Consider the following 26,379-nt stretch of genomic DNA (forward strand, 5'->3'; position numbering starts at 1 on the left):
AAGTATTATTAAATCAGAGGCGCCCTTTGAAGTAAGTGGAATATCAGGGTTGGATCCTGTTCTATTTGCTTAGGAACCTTAATCCTTAGCCCACCCTCTCTGTACCACCACCAGTTATCTCAGTGAAACCTCCCCTATACTGATACTCTAATGAGAATTAAGGTTTTGCTGACTGTATGACTTTAATAATTCAGCACCCATTTAAATGCATGAAAAAGTAGCAACTCTGCAGTTTTCTTTCTTGCTAGTTGGAAAGCAGGTGCCAGTTCCTACATTTAAAAAGTGTGCTAAGTGTGACCACTCTTACCTTGAAAGAAAAATAGGAGCTGCTGTCTCATTAATTTATGCTCTTGAGTTTTACTTTTAAGTATACAAACAGGACAGTCTGCTGAAGATGCAACATTTGATTTAAAGTGATTTAGGTGACATTTCAATGCATGCAACTTTCTAATCAGTCTGGGATATTTCCAAAAGGCTCAGATCATTAGGCATCCAACTTCCACTAAATTTAATGGGATTTGGACAAATTTGAAAATTCCAGCCTTGGACAAACACACTTAAATAGCATTAGGGTTTGACACAGAAGAAGGGGAGCGGTTAAGACTCACTTAAGTGATTAATCTTGAGAGAGAGGATTTGGGACAAAGATTAGGTGAATGGTCTCAGAAGTAAACAATTCTACATTCTACAAGCCCGAAGGGATGCAGAGGGGCAGAAATGTCTAAGGTTTAGACAGGCTATAGCAGGGGTGGGGTAACTTTTTGGGACAAGGCCACATCTGGAAATAGAAATTGTATGGCAGCCTATGAATGGCAGACTATGAATGCTCACAAAATTGGGGTTGGGGTGCAGGAGGGGGTGTGGGCTCTGGGGTGAGGCCAGAAATGAGTTCAGAGTGCGGGAGGGGACTCTGAGCTGGGGTGGGGGAGTGGGGTGCAGGCTCTGGCTGGGGGGTGCAGGCTCTGGGGTGGGGCTGGGGATGAGAGGTTTGGGGTGCAGGAGGGTGCTCTGGGCTGGGACTGAGGGGTTTGGAGATTAGGACTGGGGAAGGGGGTCAGAGCGTGGGGTGAGGCTCAGGGGTGCAGGCTCCGAGTGGTACTTACCTCAAGTGGCTCCGAGAAGCAGCAGCATGTCCCTTCTCCGGCTCCTCCACAGAGGAGTGGCCAGGCAGCTCCAATTGGAGCGCATAGGAGCAGGAGCGGGGTCACGCCGCGGCTTCCAGGAGCCACATGGAGCATCCCCCAACCCTGCGCCCTGGCTGGAGCGGGGCCATGCCATGGCTTCCAGGAGCTGCGTGGTGAGGCCCCTGACCCTGTGACCCGGCTGGAGCACCGGAGCGGGACAAGCCCCAGACCCCACTCCCCAGTGGGAGCTTGCAGGCCACCTTAAAATGGCTCGCAGGCTGCAGTTTGCCCACCCCTGGGCTTTAGTATAGTTCTTATGGCACCGAAATAGTAGAGGAAGAAGAGCTGATAAACCCTACTGACTGGTAAACTTAACCCAATAAGCAGCAGCCGAAGCAAAGGTGGCTAAAAATATATTGAGGTTTTTGCAGGGGAGTGCATTGTGAGAGCTCAAGGAGATTATCAAGTGATAGTACACTGCACTGGGTAAAGACTTTTTGGAGTAATTTGGGCAGCATAGAGCAACTAAAATAATGAGACAGATAAAACTGGGATTATTTAGTTCTGAGAAAAGGGAGTTCTGAGAAATTGAGAGGGAGCTGACTGCAGTACATCTGCTTGCTAAGGGTTATCCTCCAATTAAACTGAACGTGTCTGAGGTCACTGGGTAAACCAGAACTAGGGGGCACATATTTAAAGGATCCCATGTAAACCAAATTAAAGTAGGGATTATTTTACAGACTGGTGAAGAGAAAACAATGAATGATGGAATCAAGTCCTAATGCATTTAAACCACAATGGGAGGACTCTATGGAATTTTATACATTAAAGGGGGGATTAGGAGCAGCCTGCTGCCCTTCATAGGGAATTTAGTTGATTATGAGTGACTGGCACAAAGTTAAATTACTTCTACAATACTTAAGGAATTAGATAAGAATAGAGATGGCAGGGACATCCTGGCTACCTCCTGCTTCTGCACACCACTCAACTCAGGTCTTCATTTTGCTTTTTCTTCAATGTTTCCAATGGGAGTTTCCAGATAAGGCTTTTCACTGCACACTCCAAAATACCATCCCCAGTGCACTTTTTAAAAGGTCTCTGGAACTCAAGGAATGGAACAGCAGCATCAGTGACATTTAACACCTGGCCCTAGTCCAGGGGGAGTGCGGGGGAAGAGGAACAGAAACCTTGACATACTGGCAATTCCAGAAGACAGTCACACAAGAGGCAGGTGTGGGACTGTCAGAAGGTTTATTAAACTTGCTTAGAATGTTTTACACTTCGAGACAAGGTCATTTGCCCTCTAGGCAGAGAAGTGACACTGTGCAGAACATTTATTCAAACAGAAAGGAACATGAAGCTATGACCAAGATCCTCAGTGTCTGCCAATGGCCCAGGGCGCTACAGCTCTGCCCAGTAATAGTAATGATTACAGACACACGGCTGGCATTCTCCAGAGTGTCTCAGGAAACATCCTCTCCAGCTCTCTCACTGGCTATGCCCAGGAGCACAGCGTTCTTTAAAAAGCAAAGCAGCATCTCTGCTCCCTCTGGGAAAAGGAATTTCATGATAAAATAATAAATACGGCTTCAAAGACCCCTGTGTCCCCACTGACATGTCATGAGCAAAATAGCCAAGAACTGCGGCATTTAGAGAGGAAATCTCTAAAGTCTTCCCCTTCCCCAGTATCAGTTGAAATCCAACAAACTAGCAGGTGTGGCTGGGAGGCTAGGGCTGGCATGTTCGCCTCTTGATTTCCTCAACGAGGTTTTCCCTGCGAACATCAATCTGAAAAACAAATACAAAATGAATTAATAGAACCACTCCCCTCCTATAATCTAGCCTCCTCCCGGAACCATTCTTCTCCAGTCCATCCAAGAATACCCCAAATCGCAGGCACTGCCCTGTCTGACAAAAGAGCACCAAGCCGCCCTCCCACAGATCAAGCCAAAGTACCCAAAACTGTTCATTTTTGAAGTAATGTTTCTAACACACACACACACACACACACACCTCTTCTCTGCAAAAGAACTCCTAGGTAAGTGGCTCTCCAACTTGATTCGTCTCTAGCACAGGGTCCAATCTAAACAGTTTTTAATAACTCCTTTCTCTATGGCATCCTTAAGAGCTGGTTGCCTAGCGCACAGAGAATGCTGCTATCCACCTTCTCATGCAAAGAAGCACGACCATATCCAACACGTTCACAGGCTCTCCCTGACTGTAGGAGCCAGTTCAAAGTTGCCCTTGTTTCTGAACCATCCCTCTGTAGACTTGCTCCAGCTTATACGTGCTAAGTATTGTCACCAAATCACAGACCTTATCTCCACTCCCCTCCCTGTCCACATCTAGCATCTGCCTCCCCTCTGTCTCCACACTCAGTTTAGCCATTGTCGGTGGGCGAGCCTTCTTCTCTGCAGTACCTGCCACATCAAACAGCCTTCCTGTATCTCACTGACTCTTCAAGTCAGATGAATGTGCCTAGCTCCTTTGATATCTTCTGCTGTTATTAACTCTAAGGCCTCCTGAGATGCAATATGTGGGAAGGTCCCCATACTAATACAGCTGCATTATATCCACTGTTGGGGTATAAAGGAGAAATTCAGCAAAGGTACCCAAGAATCATTCATGTGGCTGAGAGATTACTGACACCTCAATCTCTCTTCCTACATCCATTCCCACGTAGTGGGGTGGCTTTAGTCCATTTCATCTTTGGCAAGACAAAGCCTGTTAATGTCTATCTTCAGCCTATCACTTATATGCAAAGGCATCCTCACCTCTTCCCTAGTAGCTACGACTCGCAGCTTGACAACTCCATCCTTCAGCTCCTGCTCTCCTATGATGGCAACGAGAGGGATTCCCGTGTCTTCACAATACTGCAGCTGGTTCAGCAGCTTGGGGTTCTTCTTATACAGCATCTCTGCCTAGGGCGGGACCCACAGTACAGCAATAGATTTAATACCTGCTGATTTCTTCAGGCACCCACTTGTCATTCCTGTTCTTGGATTTCCCCATCTAATTTGCATTTGAGGCAGCAGGACCAGATCTCTCAATCACCAGGCAGGGCTCCCCACTTTTGAAAAGCAACCCAATTAGAATGCTTCCAAAACTGGAACAGCTTACCCAGCATTAGCAAAGTGTACCATGGGCACAGGTGGAGCTCTTTTCCTCTGCACTGCTTTGCTGAAGCACAGGGAGCCTCTCCTATCAGTTCCAATGGTGGGTCTGGCAGCTGAGGCTAGAGAGCAAAAGATGCAATATTCCCCAGCCAGGCATGGCATCAGGGGCGTGGCACAAGGCTCTTTGTCTTAGCTCTGCTGGCATCAGAAGGGCAACCGATTCATGCCATGTTAGAGAGTGACTTTTGCCCTGTAGAAGAGGTTAGCAATATTCCCAACTTGGAAACCAACCTGGAGCCAAGTGAGAGCTTGTGTAAAGGATTTCTAGTGCTGCACAACCCAGGGAAAACAGGAAGTCTGGAAACCACCTGCTGCTGCTGCCAGGATGTAGCGTGTACAACTTTCCTTAAAGGGGTGCCAACCCTCCTTCCCAGCGACTGGCAGCTCTGGCCCTGCCTTGTGTACAGCAGAGGGAATGCCTAATTGTAGGAATGGTGAAGCTGGATAGACGAGAACAGGCAGCAAGGTCACATTCAAGTAGGCAAGGCTTGCTGCTCACGTGGCATGTCTCCCCAGAGTGTCTCCCTCCTCCCCACTTATGGGGTTAGGGTAACAAGAACAGGAGAATGGCTCTAAGCCCATGACCAGCACTGGGAACGGAAGGGCTGGAGCCAACCAGTTTCCTTCCTCTCCCTCACTCAGACTCTGCTCAGCCATACCTTGATCCCAGAATCCCACAGCTCAGAGATGAGCTTCAGTCTGTCTTCAAGGAGTTTCTTCTGTGCAGCCGCTACAAGCACCTGTGTCTCTGTGGTCCGGATCTTTTCCTCTGAAGCCTGGATGCAGGGACAGAGTCTTGTGAGAGTTGTTGACGACGTATAGAAACACCCAGCCGCTCATGTGCTGAGACACTCCTTGCCCCCCACTGACCCTTTCTATCAGGAACCACCACCACTTCACACAGAGCATTTTGCATGCATGGATTCAATGGGACTGGAAAGCCAGTAGCTTTGACAGTGGAAGGACAAGCCAGCAGCAGCAACGCAGTGGAAGAGCCCCTGGGAATCCCAACAAGCCAAATCCCCACAGTTCTACATCCTACTTCCTTTGGGATCCAATCTCATTTAAAATGCAGTTTCTAGCTTTCCCCTCTCTAGTGCCACGGCACTGGAGTTTCTGCTGGACATGAGCAATTCCATGGAAGCTTCCCCTCAGAGGCCTTCCCAGTGTAACAGATGTACTCTCACTGATGTAGCCTTACAAAAAAACATCACCAGCTCCACAGCAGCAGCAGGAAAGGTGGGACCCCGACCGAGCCAGGAACCACTAAGTAAACAATACCAAGCTAGAACGAACACACTCTCTCCCCCTTCTGCCCCACTGGAGGCCAGGAGCTTCACCATCTTTATGCTCTTCCTCCCCTTTCTGCCAGTTACTCAATGTGGCATTTTCCTGCCTCAATTTTCCTGAGAGGCCCCTTGTAAAGCTCACCTGTTAAGGAGAAGCAGTGGGCTTGTGCCCCAAGCTGGAGAGGAGGTGGTGGCCTAAATAGATTTGTTTTCTTAACATGAGAAAAATCAGATCTTGTCTGGTCTGTATTTGTAAGGGGACTATGGCTGACTAGAGAGCTAGGGTCATGAAATCACAAGAAACTGAAACATAAGCAATTGAGCAGGGAAGGGATTTGCAGTCAGGTTGCTTTAGACTAGGTGGTCTGCCCCTTTAAGGGCCAGGCAGCCCTGTTATGAGGCAGAGCCCATTTAAGAACAGGTGTTTGGACTTGGGAGAGGGAATGATCAGCTCCAGCTGGGAAGGGTCAGGTGCTTCCCATACAGACTGAAAGAGCTCAGAGGAGGGAAGCTACAGGAAGCAGGTTGGTTATTGTGGCAAGGGACCTCCCAGGGTGACGGCCCTTAGAACGACTGGGGAAGAGCCTTGTTTTGTGTTAGTTTGTGAGTTGTGTGTTTGAACAATTAATGAAGCCCTGAGGAAAAGGGTCCAATCCAGCCTCTGGGATGGTGCCAATCCTGCTGGGGCTGTGGAGATAAGTTAAAATAGCCAGTAGGCTGCTGGCTTAACTCCTGACAAAAGACTTGGCAGAAAAGTTCCCAGGAACAGATGCCCCTCCAACCCAGCAAGGAAGGGGCTGGGGAACGGAGGAAGGAACAGGAGCAGAGGTCAGAGGTAGCACCATGGCGATGGGGCAAGGCACCTTCACAATTCTGCAGTGACAGACACTGCTTTCTCCAGTTAGAATGTGAGCTCCTACCTCCCTGCTCAGTGTACTAAAATCCATGAACATACCATGTGGTAGCTGTCACCCTGAGAACTCTGTGCTGTACCACTTTATCTTTTGGTCAATAAGTTCTTTGGGGCAGGGGCTGCGTTTTCCATCTTCCTAGGTGTTAAAGCAGCATGTGGCCTGAGGAAGCCCCGATTCTGATCAGGGCCTTTGGACATAACCACACTATGAATAACAAGAGAGGAATATCAGAGCTTTGTCCCATGAAGCAGAGGCAGGGAAAATTCCCAGACTGGGTCTCGTCTCCCTTGTTTCTTGGAAACTGGGGCTGGATATGCTTCATTTTGATGGTAAAAACAAAAAGCCTTTTTCTGGGAAGTCCTTCCAGTCCTTGTTATACATTGTGGAGTATAAAAAAGGACTTGGCCATCCACTGCTTGTCTCCTTTAACCCTTGATGCTCTCCCTTTTAATTGGCCAGCCTCTGCTCTGTAGTCAGTGCAATAGCAAGTGGGCACATGATCTTTAACTGTGGCTACAACCTGCTGTCCCTATCCCCTGGAACGGAGCACAGCAGAGTTAAAGTCTGGCTAACAGCTCTATGACTGAGTAGCCCAGAGAAAGAGACAGCAATGGCTTTCATAGAATCATAGAATATCAGGGTTGGAAGGGACCTCAGGAGGTCATCTAGTCCAACCCCCTGCTCAAAAGCAGGACCCAACCACAATTAAATCATCCCAGCCAGGGCTTTGTCAAGCCTGACCTTAAAAACTTCTAAGGAAGGAGATTCCACCACCTCCCTAGGCAACGCATTCCAGTGTTTCACCACCCTCCTAGTGAAAAAGTTTTTCCTAATATCCAACCTAAACCTCCCCCACTGCAACTTGAGACCATTACTCCTTATCCTGTCCTCTTCCACCACTGAGAATAGTCTAGAACCATCCTCTCTGGAACCACCTCTCAGGTAGTTGAAAGCAGATATCAAATCCCCCCTCATTCTTCTCTTCTGCAGACTAAACAATCCCAGTTCCCTCAGCCTCTCCTCATAAGTCATGTGTTCCAGTCCCCTAATCATTTTTGTTGCCCTTCGCTGGACTCTCTCCAATTTATCCACATCCTTCTTGTAGTGTGGGGCCCAAAACTGGATACAGTACTCCAGATGAGGCCTCACCAGTGTCGAATAGAGGGGGACGATCACGTCCCTCGATCTGCTCGCTATGCCCTACTTATACATCCCAAAATGCCATTGGTCTTCTTGGCAACAAGGGCACACTGCTGACTCATATCCAGCTTCTCGTCCACTGTCACCCCTAGGTCCTTTTCTGCAGAACTGCTGCCTAGCCATTCGGTCCCTAGTCTGTAGCTGTGCATTGGGTTCTTCCGTCCTAAGTGCAGGACCCTGCACTTATCCTTACTGAACCTCATCAGATTTCTTTTGGCCCAATCCTCCAATTTGTCTAGGTCCCTCTGTATCCTATCCCTGCCGTCCAGCGTCACAGCCCTCCAGTGTCACCTTTCAAGTCACTTTGTTGTCTGCTGGGCTGGGGACTTCACTAATAATAAATCCACTATACAGAATTCCCCAGTGCCCTTTGCTGTAAATGTGACACATGGGAACAGACCTCCAAAGCCAGCTATTATGAGACTCTCCTCCTTGCCAACGGGATCTCCTCCTGCTTTATCCCCGTATGGGCAACGGAAGGGGTTGAGTTTGGCACTGGAGTTATCCACTGCTGCCAGCCATTATGGCTGACCTTCCCAGAAGTGGCCCTTGAGTCAAAGTGCCTCAGGTTTTGGGTGCCCAAACCGAGAGCTGTCAGGTGTGACCGTAAGAGGCATGAACAGCTTCCACTGGCTCCAGCTAGAGTTTGGGTGCTCAGCACCTCAGAAAGCCAGGTCCATGGCGTCTCAGGCTGGGCACCTAAATTAGTGGGCACTTTTGAAAATCTGTCTGTAAATATAGTCAGGGCCACCATCCACTCTGCAAAGAGGGATCTAGCCCCTCCGTCTCATGACATTCTAAGCTTTACCTGCCTTGAGAGTGAACTGTGTGATGTAAGAAGTGCCCAATTCCTCTTTTCTTAAGAGTTGTCATGTGAGCAGGGCCTTAGAGGCTCTGACTCCAGATCTGAACCCGGGTCTTTTGTTGCCAGATGGAGCTACAGAGACTGCTCAGCCACTACTGTGCTATTTACCTACCTAAAATAGGTTGATCATGTAGAGCCACAGGAATCTGATTTAGGCAACTAAGTGGCTGACCAACACAGGTTGTGAGCCTCCACTCACCCCCACTCTGCAGCTTTTGATCAGCCCTGTGTCAGCTGGGAGGAAAGGCAGGTGCCAGTCTGTCCCCCAGGATCAAAGGAGGAGGAGGAATCAGGTGGCAGTCACCTCCACTTTCTGCTCCATGATGGAGAAGATCCGCTCGATTCCGATGCTGACTCCCACACAGGGCACCTTCCGCCCCTTGGGGTCGAACATCCCCACCAGCCCATCATAGCGGCCACCTCCAGCCACACTGCCCACGCTGACCGGCTCTTCCTTGTGGGCGTTCCGAGGCTGCAGCAGGATGGCCTCGTAGATCACCCCAGTGTAATAATCCAGACCCCGTGCCAGGCTCAGGTCAAAGGAGATCTGCGGAACAGGAGGGGAATCCCATTACCAGGCACAACAAATGACCCAATCAGGCCTGCTCAGTGTCCCTCCACCACTCACCTTATCTGCAATGCCAAACAGGGTCAGGTACTCAAACAGCAGCTTCATGTCTCCCAGCCCCTCTCGGGCCAGCTTGTTCTGGGACAGCTTAGTGTCCTGGAGCAGCTGCTCAGTCAGACCCAGCCCACCTGCAGAAATGACACACAATTAAAATATAAAAGGCAGGGAGGGCTTGGGCTCCCATGGGCTCGCTCCACTCAGCCTGGCCCACAGCCACCTGCTCACTCCTCCAGCCTCTCTATCTCCCTCCCAGGGGATACCGACCACGCACCTTACCTGCGATGTACAGGCTGCAAGTCAGCTCAGCCTGGGCAAGAGCAGCTAAACCTCTGGGGAACCCTGACCCTCCCCATATAGAGACCAAGGAAATTGGAGTGACTGGTGAAGTGACCCACACAGGCTCTCCGCTGACATGGGTGAGGCCGGACAGGGAACCAAGTTTCACAGCTCCACAGAACTCACCATGCAGTTGAACGTATTCCCCGATACGATCTGCAGCCTCTCGCGAGAGCCCCTTCTCTCCAACCATCTCGCTCTTCACATCCTCCCATGTTGCCTGGGGAGGGGGAGATGAGAATGTTAATCACAGCTCCCCAGGCTGAACCTGCTGCTCCTGGGAGTTCTCAGTGGAGCGCTCATCACCATCTCTCCCTGTCTGCCACTGTTCTGCTTCATATAAATAGAGCAGCAAAGAGGAATTGGGAAATCAGACTCTAAAGCACCTTGATGCCTCAGAATTCTAGGATCTAGTCAGTTTCTCTCATGTGAAGCAGAACAATGTGGGGCAAGGTGTAAAAGAAGACACAGAAAAAATGGTTACAAGAAGAGAAAGTGAGAACACAGCTAGAAAAGGCTAAGAGAAAATAAGAGGGGAAAAAAGTACTGCAGGGTAGACAACAAGGAACACTTTGCCGAAAAACCTACCCCACAGCACCAAGGTTGGTAAGTATTTATCTCCCCTCTTTTAACAGAGGGGAAACTGAGGCACATAGTGGTTAAGTGGCTTTTCCAAAGTCATAGCTAGAGTCAGCTTCAGAGCTGGGATTAGCTGTGGTACCTGGGCTTCTGGTCCTGGGATCACACCACTACAAAGAAAGAGGCAGCGATGAAGAGGGACAGATTGGCTACTTTTGTTAGTGACTCAGTTGTCTGTGGAACGATGCAGGCTGGCAACATTTACAAATGAAAAGCCAATTATGTATTTTAGTAGCCCACTAGACCAGGCCATTCACTCCCCTCCTAACTACTATATTTCTTGGGAGTGCTACACCAAAGAGCATATCCAATGATCCAACACATACTACCCACTTACCTATGCATCCCCTCAGGGCATTGTTACTCTGACAACGTTACCCCTTACCCTACCTTAAAATCATCTTGTAAATCCAACCCTGGGACAGCAGCTCTAATGGAATTCATCAAGCAAGAACATGGAGCAAAGCTATCACAGAACTCAGGGGTTACATAGCAAACAAAAAGAAAAGGAGTACTTGTGGCACCTTAGAGACTAACCAATTTATTTGAGCATGAGCTTTCGTGAGCTACAGCTCACTTCATCGGATGCATACCGTGGAAACTGCAGAAGACATTATATACACACAGAGACCATGAAACAATACCTCCTCCCACCCTGCTGTCCTGCTGGTAATAGCTTATCTAAAGTGATCATCAAGTTGGGCCATTTCCAGCACAAATCCAGGTTTTCTCACCCTCCGCCCCCACACACACAAACTCACTCTCCTGCTGGTAATAGCCCATCCAAAGTGATCACACTATCAGAGCCACACTATCAGAGGCTCGTTCACCTGCACATCCACCAATGTGATATATGCCATCATGTGCCAGCAATGCCCCTCTGCCATTTACATTGGTCAAACTGGACAGTCTCTACGTAAAAGAATAAATGGACACAAATCAGATGTCAAGAACAACATTCATAATCCAGTAGGAGAACACTTCAATCTCTCTGGTCACGCAATCACAGACATGAAGGTCGCTATCTTACAACAAAAAAATTTCAAATCCAGAATCCAGAAACTGCTGAATTGGAATTCATTTGCAGATTGGATACTATTAATTTAGGCTTAAATAGAGACTGGGAGTGGCTAAGTCATTATGCAAGGTAGCCTATTTCCCCTTGTTTTTTCCTTACCCCCCCCCCCCCCCGACGTTCTGGTTAACCTTGGATTTAAACTTGGAGAGTGGTCAGTTTGGATGAGCTATTGCCAGCAGGAGAGTGTGTGTGTGTGTGGTGTGTGTGTGTGTGTGTGTTCTCGGGTGGGGGGGTGAGAAGGCAGTTTCCAGCACAAATCCTGGCTTTCTCACCCCCCCCCCTCCCCCAGAACACAAAAGGATACGCGGCCTAAAATGTTTGAAAACCTCTGGTCTGGAGCAATGGGGGAAGGAGGGCTGCTAAAGACCAGCTGCTGCACGCTTTGTTTTATTTACAACTACTCAATATAGTTAGTTTACTAACCACTCTGCCTTTTCCTGTGTGTGCCGAGAGATTTCACTAGAGCAGCTGTGTAAATTTTTCTCCCCCAAATTCCTCTGAATTAGTAAACATTCCAGCAAGTTTCCAAGTGTCCTACTGACACCCTTTGCTACCCACATAGGGATGTGCAACGCCCAGTGACGCCAAGGGTAGTGCTTGCTGTGCGCTTGCAGGGGTGGGCCCTGTGTATAAATTTCTCACTGTTAATACTTTCAAACATATGAAGATAATTGAAGTACAGCAGACATCTCAGCTGCAAGGATGGCTCTCAGTGCTGTGAGTAGAGGCAAAGCCAGATTAAGGCACAGACACTATAGGTCCCAGCACAAGGGTCCCCTTCTCCTACAGTCGGGTGAGCACATCAGAATCTCAGCTTTCGTAAAAAAGTTCCAAGCCCTCATAAAGTAGACCCTCAGTTATGAACTGACCAGTCAACCACACACTTCATCTGGAACTGGAAGTACACAATCAGGGAGCAGCAGAGACCCACTCTCCCAAAAAAGAAGCAAATACAGTACAGTACTGTGTTACATGTAGACTACTAAAAAAATAAAAGGGAAAGCAGCATTCTTCTTCTTCACAATAAAGTTTCAAATCTGTATTAAGTCAATGCTCAGTTGTAAACTTTTGAAAGAACAGCCATAATGTTTTGTTCAGAGTTACAGACAGTTCAGGGTTACGAACAATCTCCATTCTTGAGGTGTTCATAACTCTGAGGTTCTACTGTATTTTCAAAGGAAAGCTCAAAAACACAAACAAAGTGTAACTGGTGTAGCTATATCTGCCTGAGTCCACAGAGAGTCTGAAACAGCAGCTCTTAGAGGGGTAACTGTCCTATGCATCTCAACCAGGTATTAACATCAATACTCAATGCATGGTGTCGGGGTGGCCAATACCACCCCAGCACAGGATTGTGCATATGGCAGGAGGAGAAGATTACAGTGGGCGCAACCCAACCTCCCAAGCAACTACACCAGCTACCAGGTTAAGTACTTTGGAAGCTCCCTGCTGTCACTGCTGCCCCTCTGGGAGAGGGGCTGGGCCCCTCCTGTTGCTGCTGCCCTAAAGGACAAGGGGGAAGAAGGAGACCCTATGCTAATGTCTGTGCCTCTCTGGGAGGGGAGAGGGCCCCCCTGCCATCAGGGCTCCAAGTGTGTGTCCACGGCAGAAGGAGGTCACAGAGCCCCACCTCTGTCACGATGTCCCTAGGTTGCCTTACCCTGGCTCCTTACCTGGGCTTTAACTCTGTTTACAGATTTTCCAGTGGTCTGGTTTCTGGCTCTGACTCTATCATAGAATCATACAATATCAGGGTTGGAAGGGACCTCAGGAGGTCATCTAGTCCAACCCTCTGCTCAAAGCAGGACTAATCCCCAACTAAATGTTCTTTTAAGGTTAATAACTTTTTTTAAGGTTTCCCCCTTTAGTTAGCAGAGAGGAGTAAAGCCATTCACAGCCTTAACTCCAGTTTGTAAAGTCTGCCTAGGAATTACAGTCAAGACTCCATTCAGCTGGGCAGCCAGCTGCAAAGAAAACTGTCTAGAGAGGCAGCTGAAGGCCAATCCACTTGTTGACCTCATTTCATCTTCACAAACCAAAGTGGAGGTGAGAATTGCTGCTATTGTTCCTCCTGGAGTCAAAGCTATTGACCAGAGCAGAGTGCTGGTGTGTTATCTTTAACTTTGGCTACAATAGAGAATTGCACCATTACAGCTTATCCACACTAGCCAGCCTGGTTGGCATAAGCCTGTCAACCACAAGAAATGGGCAGATTCCGTGCACTGTGGGTACCAATCCCAGCCCTCCCAGCTTCTTCAGGCTGGTCTCTCTTATCTTCCTCTGTACTTCCATTTGATTAGAACATGGAGATGGTTTCACCATTACCCCATCTCCCTAAGCACCCACAGTGCAGCTCCTTCCTTCCTCACAGGACACACAGGTTGCTAGGGCAGGGGATGCTTTGAAGTGACAAGTCCGCATATGACCCCAGCCTTCCACAGACACTACAGCCAGCAATGCCCAACCTCCACAGACTGCATGTCTCCTGCTTTGATGCTGGCTGGAGCATTGTTGAGCAGTAGAGCACTTGCTCACAGGGTGATATTTACAGAGCCATTGACAGGACAATGCCGCTACATCCTACTCATTTGCAAATTTACCTGACAGAACTCAGTCCTCAGTCACTTGAAGTGTGGCTCCCTTGCCGGATCCTAGCTTCTATACCCATCCTGCAGCAGTCTGCCACTATGCCAGATACCAAGGCTTTAGCAAGGTTCCATTAATACTACAGATCTGTGCTGGAGAACAGCTGGGCTGTAACGAGGTCCCCAGCACAACAGTGGATGTTGATGGCCCCAAAAACACTGAATTAGGAAAAAAAGCTTTTGAACATTCTGATGCAGCATGCCCAAATAAATTTGTTATAAGAGATGGTGCCCCAAGGACTCCTCGTTGTTGATGCAGCACGGATTCCAGATGGCAACCAGGAGTGGGGTGGTGGGATCCCTGCTCCAGACACACAGGAGCTTCACTACTCCAGGTTAATAACCAGCAGCTCGTACTTTAAGTCTTGCGATAGTGAATTAAGAGACCTGCAGAATCCCATCGATTTAGGGTGACTTGCATTGTCAATCTGTTTGCTCAGGACCCACTGGGGATGTTAAAGGAAATAGTGTAACTAGGTCTCCACAAAACACCCTATCTAGGTGCTGAACCCCCAATGCCCAACACACAGGGTGAAGAAGAGAAATAATTTAACATTTACTAGCATTCTCTAACCAACTTCCACTGCCCTTAGTCTGTCTGAGCAGTCTGTGCTGACTAGGAGGGCTGTGAAACCCACAAAGCAGCAGTAACAGGAAACTTCAGCCCTTACCTTGTCTAGTTTGTCCACAGTGGAGCAAATTGTTCGGAACTTGCTGTCTGGTACCCCACAAACTGCAAACATCCCATCGAGGATACGCCGGTCGTTGACCTGGGAGGAAGTAGAGTCTCTCAATGGGAACCAAATGGAAATATCCCAGTTACAACAAACTCTTCAGCTTCACTCCTCTATGACTTTGTGGGTAGAGAAGAGGGGCTGGCTGCCATCCCCATCCCACCTAGCCAGCTACCTCTACCATCATCAGCTCCCAGAAGTCCCAGGGGCTTAGCTGCTCCTGCTATGAAACAGTGGACAAGTGAAAACTGGATGACAATTTAGCTGGACTTTCAAAAGCCTCTGACAAAGGGCCTCACAGGAGACTGTTCAGAAATGAGAGTCATAGATGAGAAGTAAAGTCACATCATGGGACAGAAAACAAAGAGGAGGAGGAAATGTTCAGTTTTCAGCATGGCAAAGGTTAACAGCAGGTGCCCAAAGTTTCTGTATGAGATGAGGACCACCATTTACTGAAAACAACAACAAGCAGCAAGGTGGCAAAGTGACAATTATTACAGTTACCCAAGTCTGAGGAGCCAAGGTAGGTGTGTGGATGGCACAACAGCAGACAAAGCTCAATGAATTCCAATGTAAGGTAATGCACACTGCTGGGTTTCACATTAACTACCGCCACTTGGGGAAAAAAACCTGAACATCAATGAAAACCGTGCAGCAGTGGCCAATAATGAAAACAGATGCAAAAGGAATGGGACAGGGAATACTGGAAATACTCAATCCATTAAATTCCTCAATGGCAGGCCCTCACCTGGAAGACCAATGACCGTTCCAGTCACCCTCTCTCAATGGAGAAAAAGCACAAAGAGTGGGGGTGCAGAAAGAGGGGAGAGCAGAGATTCAAAGTCTGGAAAGTCTTCCAGATGGGAAGAGACTCAAACAATTGGAATGAGTCTACAACAGAGATTAATTCACTAACAAAAAGTTTCCTTAACACAGAGTTAAGATTGCTGAATGGTATCTTGTGGCCTTGCAAAATGTCGACTCCAGGAAAACTCAGACTTCTGAAAAGAATCATGAAATACAGAGATAAGGTAAATGCCCAGACCTCCTTCATTCTGCCCCCCTGCAGCTGGCAACAGCCCCTTGGAATTAGCTGCATGCACTCCAGCTGCTTTCACTGCCTTAGATGTTGCTGAATTGAATGGTGGAGGGATTATCTGGAGCAGATTGGAAGAGCTGTGATTGAGATATGAAGCTATTGGGAGGAGCGGGTGTTGTGCCCTTCTAAGGCTGTGTGAGAGCCCCTCTCCCTGACCATGTGATCAAAGGAAAGAGGTGCATGCGTATCTTGGGAGATACACCTCATTTCAGTGTTACATGGCATGAGTAGCAGGGTGCAAGAGTCTTCTTGCCACCGGGATTATCAGCAGTTAGGTGGAAGTAAGATGAACGTTGTCTGTGGGTTTAATGAAGGGTAAGGGAAAGTACAGTAGAAAGCTGTAGTATTAGGTGGTATTGTGTGCCTAAGGGTGAAGGGGGGTGTACAATTTAGCAGCTGTAGTGTTCTTTCTGTGGGGCTGAATGTGGGGCAGGCGTAGGCAGCTCCTTTTCAGTACAATGCAAAGGCAGAGGGCAAGTATGTGTTATGGCACATGGGCACTCTGCTCCAAGAAGGCAGAGATATGATTGTGTGGGCGTGGACATCTCTCTATTTCATGGTTTTCACAAGTTTGAATTTTGCTGAGCACGAGCTGTCACTGGGCAATCTTAACTCTGCTTTAACCAAATTTCTTGTCAGTGAATTTTCTATGGATTTTTTTTTTTTTTTAAACAGAAAGAAATGTTGGTAGGAGTTAGTGTTCATTATGGGGCAGTTGTAATTATCATATAGATTTGCAGTTGAGATGCGACTATGGCCATGGAATGAGAATTCCTGGCTCTCCCATAGTACTTTTCATCAGATCTCAAAGTACTTTACCAAGAAAGGAAACAGCATTATCCCTATGGGGACACCGAGGAACAAAGCAATGCTGGGACTTGGCCAAGGTCACTGAGCAGCCTGTGGCAGCACCAAAAATAGAGCCCTGATTTACTGAGTCCAAGTCCATTATTCTAACCACTAGACCACTTGGTAGCTGTCATTCTGGCATGCCCCTGCCATACACTTTGTGAGGCTTAGGAAGAGTTAGGCATATGCCTAACTGAAAAGCTAACCTCTCACAAATTTTGTTCTCAATTTTGCTCTCCCAAAGGGACAGTGGGTTTCATGCTGGGTCAGATGTCCAGCATTAGGGATCTCTGTGACAGGATCAGAGCCCAGGTTTGATCCATAGATCTGTGCACAAAAAATGCTGTTAGAATCTCTCAATTTTGAGAAAAGCTGGGAGTTTTTTTGGGAGGGGATTGATGGTGAGGGACTGTATCTTCAGAACCCCTTGATCAAATGATTCTAAATTTGGACCAATAACTTTAGCCCATGCCTCTGTGAGGCACACCTAATGTCAAAGTATATCCCAGTAACTATGTAGATTTTAGATCACATAGAGTCATCATTTAAACAGAAAGCTGTTCTTAACTTTAACTAGCAGGGTACCAGTTCTGTATATAAGAGTACATGACAGAGAACTAATCTTTAATGAAGGGTAGAGAGGAGGTAAATTGGGCACTTCTAGTCACTTTCTCTCAGAATACAGAACAAAAACTACAATTACACCAAAAACTCAAGGGATTTTTTAATAGCACAATGCATAATTAACCTGTGCAACTCATCGCTACAAGATGTAACTGAGGCCAGCAGTTTAGCAGGATTAAAAAAGCAATCCAATGTTTATATGGAGAATGGGCACACCTGCAGTTAAACAAGGGAAGGAACAAATTTTTGGACAATTCTAAATCCTCCTATGTCAGGGCATAAACCAATCACTGACTGATGAAGGTCAGGGCAAGCAGCTTTCCCTGTGGGCAGGTTATTCCATAATTGTCCATCATGCGGATTCTTGCCCCTTCCTTAGAAGTACCAGCTGCTGCCACTGTCAGAGAAGATACTGGTTTAGATGGATTTTGGGTCAGATCCAGTCTGGCAATCCCTGGCAGCTCCCCGCAGGTGGTCCAACAACACAGATAGCCCCCATCATAACCAGATCCCCCTAGGAAAACCCAGCAACAAGATCGCGAGGGCTGGCTCCCACCCCTCCAGCTAATCCACAGAGCCCAGCAGTGTCTCGCTAGGTCTACGAAATCACCGGGGGCCTTGGCTGCCTTCAAGGTTCTCCCGACACCACTACTCTCATTGCTGTCTCGGGGCACCTGGTCCCTTTCTAACACCCTAGCTACCTCTAATTTTACCAGGTCCCATTGCCCCCACTTGTTCAAGGTAGACTCATAAGAGCTAGTGTCTGCACAGCAGCATGTGCTGCCACACATGGGCTGGGGGTTGGTCTCCTGTTGCGCAGCAGGGGCTCAGCCCAGGGAAAGATTCCCTGGAGGAGGTGATGGATTCTCAAAAGGGAGCAGGGATGAAGGTCAACAGTACAAGGCCTGCAGGGTGGAGGTGTGGAGCTTGCAGACTCAAGGTGCAACACGCAGGTCCTCACCATGAGCATCAGAAGCCCTGGAGAAGGAGACGAATACTACCGGACCCCTTTTTTAGCACTGGGTGCCCAACAAAGCAGTTGCCCTGCTGCCTGACTCCATCCACCAAAACAGGACAAGTTCTACACCTCCTGGAGCAAAGCACGTTAGACACGTAACAGAAATGAGGCATAACACCCTTTACTACAACAGGCAGAGAAGTTGGGTGACCCTGTCCGCCCCAGAACTCCCTTCTGAAGAGCAGCTTGAGATGGTGATTGCCGGGTGACAGCCAGAGTGAAGCCTGATAGTTTCTCTAGCATAGACAGTGCATAGAAAGGAGTTCCCACAGGCACTAGGGGTTCTGGATCCATCTGCATTGTGCATTACAGAGGGTGCAGGTGTTGCCAGGCTGAGACCATGAGCAAGTGGGAAGCAAGAATGCTCTTCACTTCACATCATCGTCCAGAGAAACCAGCACTGGCACCTGGCTCTGGTTTTACCTTAATGAGGAAGTCTCCGATCTGCAGCCCGCTCAGGATCTCATGCACGATCTTCAGACACTCAGCATCAGGAATCATGGGGTCAAACTGGCCGGCGATGTCAAAATCCTGGGGCACAAGCAAAGGCAGTGAAAATCTGGGCAGTGTAACACAATTGGGGGAGCCCAGCAGCAACCAGGGTCTCCATATATCCAGCTCCCCATGTGGCAGCCAGGCCCCAGACACAAATGAAGTTCTCTTCCTCCCTTTCCACTTCCTCGTGCTTTGAGCCAGCACTCTAGTCACAAATATAGGGCCACCTTGACTGAGTTCCTGGGGAACCCTGGGCCCAGATGTGGAGAGCATTCAGGCTGCCGGTACTCACACACTGGTAGAACTCCCTGTAGCGGCCCCTCGTCATGGCTGGGTTATCCCGTCTGTAAACTTTGGCAATGTGGTAGCGCTTAATGTTGGTGATTTTGTTCATTGCCAAATAACGAGCAAAGGGCACCTGAGCACAAAGGGTTAAGGGTGGAACGTAAGACGACCCTCCCATGGCTCGGAAGGTCCAGGACAAGAGCCATCCAGCCCTTCCAAAGGGGTTTGGTGTGGACAGGATCACCCAACTTCTCTGCATATAGTAGCAAAAGGTGTTATGCCTCATTTCTATTATGTGTCTAACCAGCCCGGTTATCACTCTTCAGGCAGAAGTCTGGTTAACCCCTCCCCTGTTATCCAGGCTCAGTAGGGGTACACACCCTTCTGCCAGGGGTAACAGCTAAGAGGCACTCATGCTCACCACTTCAATCACTGAAACCAAAGGGAAGAAAAGGAGACAGCCCTGCAGCAATTACTACTATCACACATTCTGCTTCATAAAGGCATCACAGCTTCATTAACCCCCATAAGAATTGCCATACTGGGTCAGACCAATGGTCCATCTAACCCAGCCTTCTGGCTTCCGACAATGGCCAGCAGCAGATGTGTCACAGGGAAAGAAAAGAACAGGGCAATTTATCAAGTGATCCATCCCCCATCATCCAGTCCCAGCTTCTGGTAATCAGAGGTTTAGGGACACTCAGAACATGGGTTTGTGTCCCTGACCATCTTGGCTAATAGGCACTGATGGACCTGTCCTCCATGAACTTATCTAACTCTTTTTTGAACCCAAGCATAGTTTTGGCCTTAATAACATCCCCTGGCAATGAGTTCCACAGATTGACTGTGCGTTGTGTAAAGACAAACTGCCTTATGTTTGTTTCAAACCTGCTGCCTATTAATTTAATTGGGTGATCCCTGATTCTTGTGTTATATTAAGGGGTGAATAACCATTAAAACAGCTGAGTACAGTGAGTCTGGCATAGCCAGGAACAGAACCCAGGTCTCTATTCCTAGACCTGTGCTCTTCCCATTGGGCCCTGTTGCATGACTGCCCCACCACTGAGGACCTGGAATCAAAAGACTCGGGGAGAGACTGCCCTCCCCATCTCCCTCTTGAGGCCTCCACATGACACTGCCCATCAGTGAATGTACTATGTAGGATGAAATCGGCACGCCAGGAGCAGGAACTGTGGCAGGATACAGTCAGGTCATAGCGAAGAGACAGCAGCTCTCCCCCCTGGTCTTTCAGGTCGTAGATGAGCTTTGAGTCCTCCCCATACTTCCCTGTCAAAGTTTCCTAAATGAAACAGAGAGATGACATCTTAGGTGAGAAGGGACAAAACCTAGGAGCACAAAGCTGCAACAAGAGGCTCAGTGAGGAAGCTAGGAGATGCCACATGATGAGCAAAGGGTGATCTAACCCTCCTTCAACCACAGCTTTACTACAGAAGGCTCTCACTTTCCATGGGAGCTGCTCACACTGAGGTCTTAGTCAGGGCAGCTGCCCTTCAGGTTATGACTAATGCAGCTACCATACTTTAAAATGCACCCAAAGATTTAAAGGGGCAAACAGCTACAGGCCTGGGGATCATGCCTTAATGGGTCAGTGCCTTAACCAGCAGAAAGAAAAGGAGTACTAGTGGCACCTTAGAGACTAACCAATTTATTTGAGCATAAGCTTTTGTGAGCTACAGCTCACTTCATAATAAATTGGTTAGTCTCTCTGATGAAGTGAGCTGTAGCTCACAAAAGCTTATGCTCAAATAAATTGGTTAGTCTCTAAGGTGCCACTAGTACTCCTTTTCTTTTTGCGAATACAGACTAACATGGCTGCTATTCTTTAACCAGCAGAGCCACCCCCTCCCAGATGTCACCACACAGCTCCTGCACTCACCTTCAGCTCAAACACAGGGGTGTCGATGACCTCAGCTCCATGGCGCTTGAAGGTGCTGATAATGATGTTGAAGACTTTCTCCCTGATGGCCATCTGCTTGGGGTTGTAGTCCCGGGTGCCCTGAGACCCCAAATCAAAGGGAAGTGGGTGAGAAGAAGAGCAGAGAACCATGGCCTGAGCTAGTGGAATGATTCTGCCCAGATGAACATTAACATAGATGGGTACACTGTGCATGGAAGAAGCCGAAAGGAAGGAAGTGGTGGACTAGGTGTGTCTAAAATACAAAGCCAGAAAGACAGGGATACACAACAGGGAACAGCATCAATACACCTGAGGAAAGGGAATTAACTAAAAGCAAAAGCTCAAGCACAGAGAAGAATTAGAGATCCTTGGACCATCTCTAAGTGCAGGTGGAAGCCATAAGATGCTGCCCAGAAGTGAGCTGGCTACTTATACAGCTGCTGGGTAGCACACAGCTAATGGGAGCCAGAGGTTCATAGACTACAGAGGGAAACTTCATGAGCCAGAAGGTGGAGAATCCAGCATGGATCCAATTACTTCTACAGGACGAATAGCATGCTTGGTCCTTTGCAGGCATGTAAGGTCCCTTTGCAAGGTCCCTGCCTTGAAGAGCTCACAATTTAGAGAAGCACCAAAGAAAGGAAGATGTTTCTGAGTCAGCGTCTGGTAAAATAACCCATCTAGAGGATAAGGCTGAGACGACAGAGGAGCTTTGGAAATTTAGGAATAAAGCATCAGGCTTATAGGTGTTTTAGTCTAAGAATTCCTTTACACAGAGAACTTGGACATTTTAGCCAGTGAGGCCAGAGGGTCTGATACTTGTCTCCTGAGTGCACCTTTGCAATGTGAACGGGATGAGATTTCTCATTCCATTTCTTCTTTGTTAGAACCACTGAATCATTCTGATCATCCCCTTCAGACAGCCAAAAACCACTATGGCTGACTATTAATAAATTCAGTCCTTACTCTCACATGGCAATTACCGGCTTTGCCTCTTCTACTGATAGAGTCATATGCAGTGTCAGGGAGAGAAAGGGGACACACAGTATGGAATAATGTGTGATTCTGTGGGCCAGAAAAGGAAGACCGGCTTTTAATGTTACGTTTACTGCACTGAGACGTCATTCAGGCAGAGAAACTGGGAGGCTGTGGCTAACAGGTTTTCAGATCTTGAGAAGCTGGGAATGGTCTCACATTTTAAACAACTAGAGACTTTCTTCCACTTTTGCGGTCTTACTAGTTACTTTTTTATTTAACTAAAATTTGGAGCACATGAGCTAGATGGATCAAGTTATCCAGCCTTTCACCTACTAGTCATTGATTCAAATGCAGCCCACATTCATTACCATCCATAGGTTGCTTAGTGGCCTATGTGGAATGAGTTGAGGGGTCTCTGAGGGCTAGTGCCTAGCGTACAGATGTCCACATCACACACACTACCATCACAAATGGCATTAATTACCCGCTTGCTGCTGTTCTCAACAGAGGCCAAAAAATGACAAGGCCCAAGATTGAACTCCCATGCCCATAAGGATGGGCCCTTCTAGAAAGAGGCAGATATGTATGCAGGCGGCATGCTCTGCTGCTAGCCATCCCAGACGTTACATCTCACCTGACACCAAAAATCTCCAGAAAACGACATTTCCATTGTTTTTAATCAAAAGTTTCTAGTGACTGCTTGTGAGGTCTCTAGCCCTAGCCACACTAGCAATTTTTTGCAATTATGCTGCCATTGGTCTAACACCAATGTGGCACCCTTGAGGCTAGGACGCGCAGCATTGCTAGTATAGGCTAGCTGCCAGCTTTTACAGTGATAAAGACACTCTGCACTAGTGCTCCAGCTGCTACTAAGGCCACTGCTACTGTAACAGCAGGAGGCTGCCTGAAGATTGTGCCATGTGTACAGTGGCACAGCCTTTGAGCCTACAAATCTATTCAGCCATTTACACCACATTCATCACTGCCATTTGAGCAAACCATAGCTCTAAGCCAGCAGGGGGGTGGAGGGTGAGAAAACCTGGATTTGTGCTGGAAATGGCCCAACTTGATGATCACTTTTGATAAGCTATTACTAGCAGGAGAGTGAGTTTGTGTGTGTATGGGGGTGGGGGGGGGGGTGAGAAAACCTGGATTTGTGCTGGAAATGGCCCACCTTGATTATCATGCACACTGTAGAGAGAGTGGTCACTTTGGATAAGCTATTACCAGCAGGAGAGTGAGTTTGTGTGTGTGGTTTTTGGAGGGGAGTGAGAGAACCTGGATTTGTGCAGGAAATGGCCCACCTTGATTATCATACACATTGTGAAGAGAGTGGTCACTTTAGATGGGCTATTACCAGCAGGAGAGTGAGTTTGTGGGGGGGTGGGGGCGGAGGGTGAGAAAACCTGGATTTGTGCTGGAAATGGCCCAACTTGATGATCACTGTAGATAAGCTATTACCAGCAGGACAGTGGGGTGGGAGGAGGTATTGTTTCATGGTCTCTGTGTGTACATAATGTCTTCTGCAGTTTCCACAGTATGCATCCGATGAAGTGAGCTGTAGCTCACGAAAGCTCATGCTCAAATAAATTGGTTAGTCTCTAAGGTGCCACAAGTACTCCTTTTCTTTTTGCGAATTCAGACTAACATGGCTGTTACTCTGAAAACTGTAGGTTGGGACCCTAAAATGGGGTCGCCAGGGCTGGCTCAGACTTGTTAGGAGCTGGGCCAAAGTCCGAGCCCCACTGCCTGGGACCGAAGCCAAAACCCAAGGACTTCAGGCCTGGGTGGTGGGGCTCAGGTTACAGGCCCCCTGCCTGGGGCTGAAGCTCTTGGGCTTTGACTTTGGCCTCCCCACCCAGGACGGTAGGACTCAGGCTTTGGCCCTGCCACCTGGGCTCAGGCTTTGGTTCCCCCTCCTGGTGTCATGTAATACTTTTTGTTGTCAGAAGGGGGTTGCAGTGCAATTAAGTTTGAGAACCCGTGCTCTAAGCAATGCTAACTTCCCTCATTTACTTGAATTGGGCTAATGGAAGCCACCTTATTACCTTTGAAATTGGGCACATATTTAAAGGAACCTGAAACAGACATCTGAAGAAGTGGGTATTCATCCACCACGAAAGCTTATGCTCCAATACATCTGTTAGTCTATAACAGGGATCTCAAATGACTACGAGGGCCACATGAGGACTAGTACATTGGCCCGAGGGCCGCATTACTGACACCTCCCCCTGCGCTGCCTTCGGCCCAGTCCCCACTCCACCCCTTTCATGAGGCCCCGCCCCTGCCCCGCCTCTTCCCACCCCTTCCCTGCCCCCATTCCAACCCCTTCCGTGGATGGCAAGAGCAATATCTTAAAGAAAAGTTTTCTAGCCCTTCTCCTGGTGAATAGCCTTGAAGATGTAACGGATGCAAACTGGTCATCAGGGTTACTTATCACCACTATGCCCTAAAGATCACAGGTTAGTCACAGTCCTCTCACAGCTGCCCTGGGCTGGCCTTTGGTGTCCCTTCATTTTTCGGAAGACCCCATATCAGTTCACAGCTAGATGGGCACCGTTGCCCAGGCAACTGCTGATGGAGTTTGGGTGGCCACAAGCACCCTTTGAGACGGATGTCTTCAGCTGTCAGCTCATCTGCTGAGCAGCCAGCATGATCTCTGGTCAAAAACGAGCAGGTCAATAGAGAGAGGCAGCATGGTCTAGGGTTTCTCAGCCCATGGGTCAGGACCCAAAACTTGGTTGTCAGAGTGCTTCAAAGGGTCATATGGCAGCTCCTGTGGCTCCTGTCCCATGTGGCTGGCTGGGTTTGCCTCCCTGCTCCAGGCATTGCAGCCTCTGGGGTCCCATCGCCACTCACGTTTGGCCCAGCTATCATAATAACTGGAGTCTGGGTAGGCCAAATTTGAGTGAGTGGCACAGCAATCCCATGAGCTAGGTCACAACTCCACTCACTCAAATTTGGCCCAGTCAGGGAGCGGGGCCAAACCTGAGCGGTGCTGCAACCCTGGAGTTTGCAACACCCAGAGCAGAGAGCCAAGCCCAGCTAGCCCCATAGCATAGGAACTGCAGGAACTGCCAATGTGGGGAAAGTGCCAGGCAGGACCCAACCCACCCGGGATCCAACCAAAACCACCCCAGGGCCTCCTCCCCCAGACTATTTACTGGCATGTGACAGGCCATAAACATTTACAAATGGGTCCTGAGCCCAAAAAGGTTGAGAACCACTGATCTAGGGGGAGTATAATGGCTCCATGCAGGGCAAGATGGCAGTATTACTTGCCATATGGGGTGTCCCTTGCAGTGCACATGTGCTCACTCAGCCTGCTGTCAGTTACACCAGCTCTTCTGGGGTTTATGAAAACACAGGGTTTTATCCTGGCTTTGTTAACTGTCAGGAGGAAGCCCTGAAGTCTGGGACATTCATCTATCTCGAAGGCACAGGGTTAAACGATTTATTTATCAGCAGTGGAGACAGTTTCTCTTTAATGCACAGTAAAGTGTGGTCATAGCAGACAAGGCACTGAGGGATTTCTGGGAAGGTAGGGCTGGGATACACACAAAGCTGCACTGTTTAAACTAATGATGGGTTTCTAAACGCCTTAGAGTCCAGGGCTGGGGACTTACCTTTGGGGTCTTGAGGACAAACTTGTGTTTCCCCTCTTCTGTGCCCAGCTGCGCCTTCAGCTCCAGCAGCTTGGCCACCTGCTCAGCCACCTGGGGACAGAGACCGGGCGGCAGATGAACAGCACAACCCAGGGGAGGCATCTGGGTATCCCGCTTCCCCGGCCCCCTCCCCGGGCACCCCGTTTCCCCGGCCTCGCTCCGGGCATCCCCCCGGCCCGAGCCCCAGCCAACCCCCCCGGGAGAGGCGCGCAGGGGCGGGGCCGGGAGGGGGCGGTACAGCCCAGCCAGGGAGCCGCAGGGGGGGGACGAACTCACCTCTTCCGGACTGGCCTTCTCCTGCTTCAGCCGCCGCACCGTGTCCCCCTGGCGCCGTAGCGCCTCGTCCAGCTTCGCCGCCTCGTCAGCCATGGCCACCGCAGCGCCCTGTCAGCCCGGCTGCCGCACTCCCGTCTCCCCCAACCCCGGAACCTCACTGCACCGAGCATGCGCGGAGGAGATGGGCATGCGTAGTAGCAGCGTCCGAGGCCACTGCCCACATTTTGTCCTTCCCTGCTCTCTCAGCGTGCTGACTGGTCAGCGTGCCAGACAGAGCTGGGGAGCAGGTGGCCGGGCTATGGGCACAGCGAGACAGTCAGCAGTTAAAGTTACGCATGTCTTTAGTGCCTTGCTCCATCAAGTGTCCAGTTAAAAGCTTGATTGACAGTCCTGGTTGCTGATGCAGACTCCAGGGTGATCTCAGTGATACTACGGGGAAATAGATCCAGGAGGCCTGAAAAAACCTGTTTGCACCTCTAAGTCAGTGGCTCTCAACCTTTCCAGACTATTGAACCCCTTTCAGGAATCTGATTGTCTTGCATAC

The 26,379-nt window shown here is 48.8% G+C and overlaps 1 protein-coding gene across 1 annotated transcript; it reads right to left on the reverse strand.

The window, feature by feature from the left end:
- Nucleotides 1–2,358: 2,358 nt before the first annotated feature.
- On the reverse strand, nucleotides 2,359–25,996 carry HARS1 (histidyl-tRNA synthetase 1). Its single transcript, XM_073356093.1, has 13 exons — nucleotides 25,836–25,996; nucleotides 25,521–25,610; nucleotides 20,896–21,015; nucleotides 20,203–20,298; nucleotides 19,006–19,131; nucleotides 18,642–18,749; nucleotides 14,566–14,664; nucleotides 9,659–9,752; nucleotides 9,197–9,324; nucleotides 8,873–9,115; nucleotides 4,960–5,076; nucleotides 3,899–4,045; nucleotides 2,359–2,912 (listed from the first exon to the last, which is right to left on the reverse strand). The coding sequence occupies exons 1-13, from the start codon at nucleotides 25,926–25,928 to the stop codon at nucleotides 2,853–2,855; spliced, it is 1,521 nt and encodes a 506-aa protein (XP_073212194.1). The 5' UTR covers nucleotides 25,929–25,996; the 3' UTR covers nucleotides 2,359–2,852.
- Between the last annotated feature and the right edge of the window lie 383 nt (nucleotides 25,997–26,379).

This window comes from Lepidochelys kempii, chromosome 8 (genome assembly GCF_965140285.1).
Source record: "Lepidochelys kempii isolate rLepKem1 chromosome 8, rLepKem1.hap1, whole genome shotgun sequence".
NCBI classification, from domain to species: Eukaryota; Metazoa; Chordata; order Testudines; family Cheloniidae; genus Lepidochelys; species Lepidochelys kempii.

Coding starts and splice junctions, on each gene's coding strand:
- HARS1 (XM_073356093.1), bottom strand. CDS start 25,928: ATGGCTGACGAGGCGGCGAAGCTGGACGAGGCGCTACGGCGCCAGGGG. Junction 20,299..20,895: donor CCCCTGTGTTTGAGCTGAAG/GTGAGTGCAGGA, acceptor TGTTTCATTTAG/GAAACTTTGACAGGGAAGTA. Junction 9,325..9,658: donor GGAATACGTTCAACTGCATG/GTGAGTTCTGTG, acceptor TCATTTCTGCAG/GTGGGCTGGGTCTGACTGAG.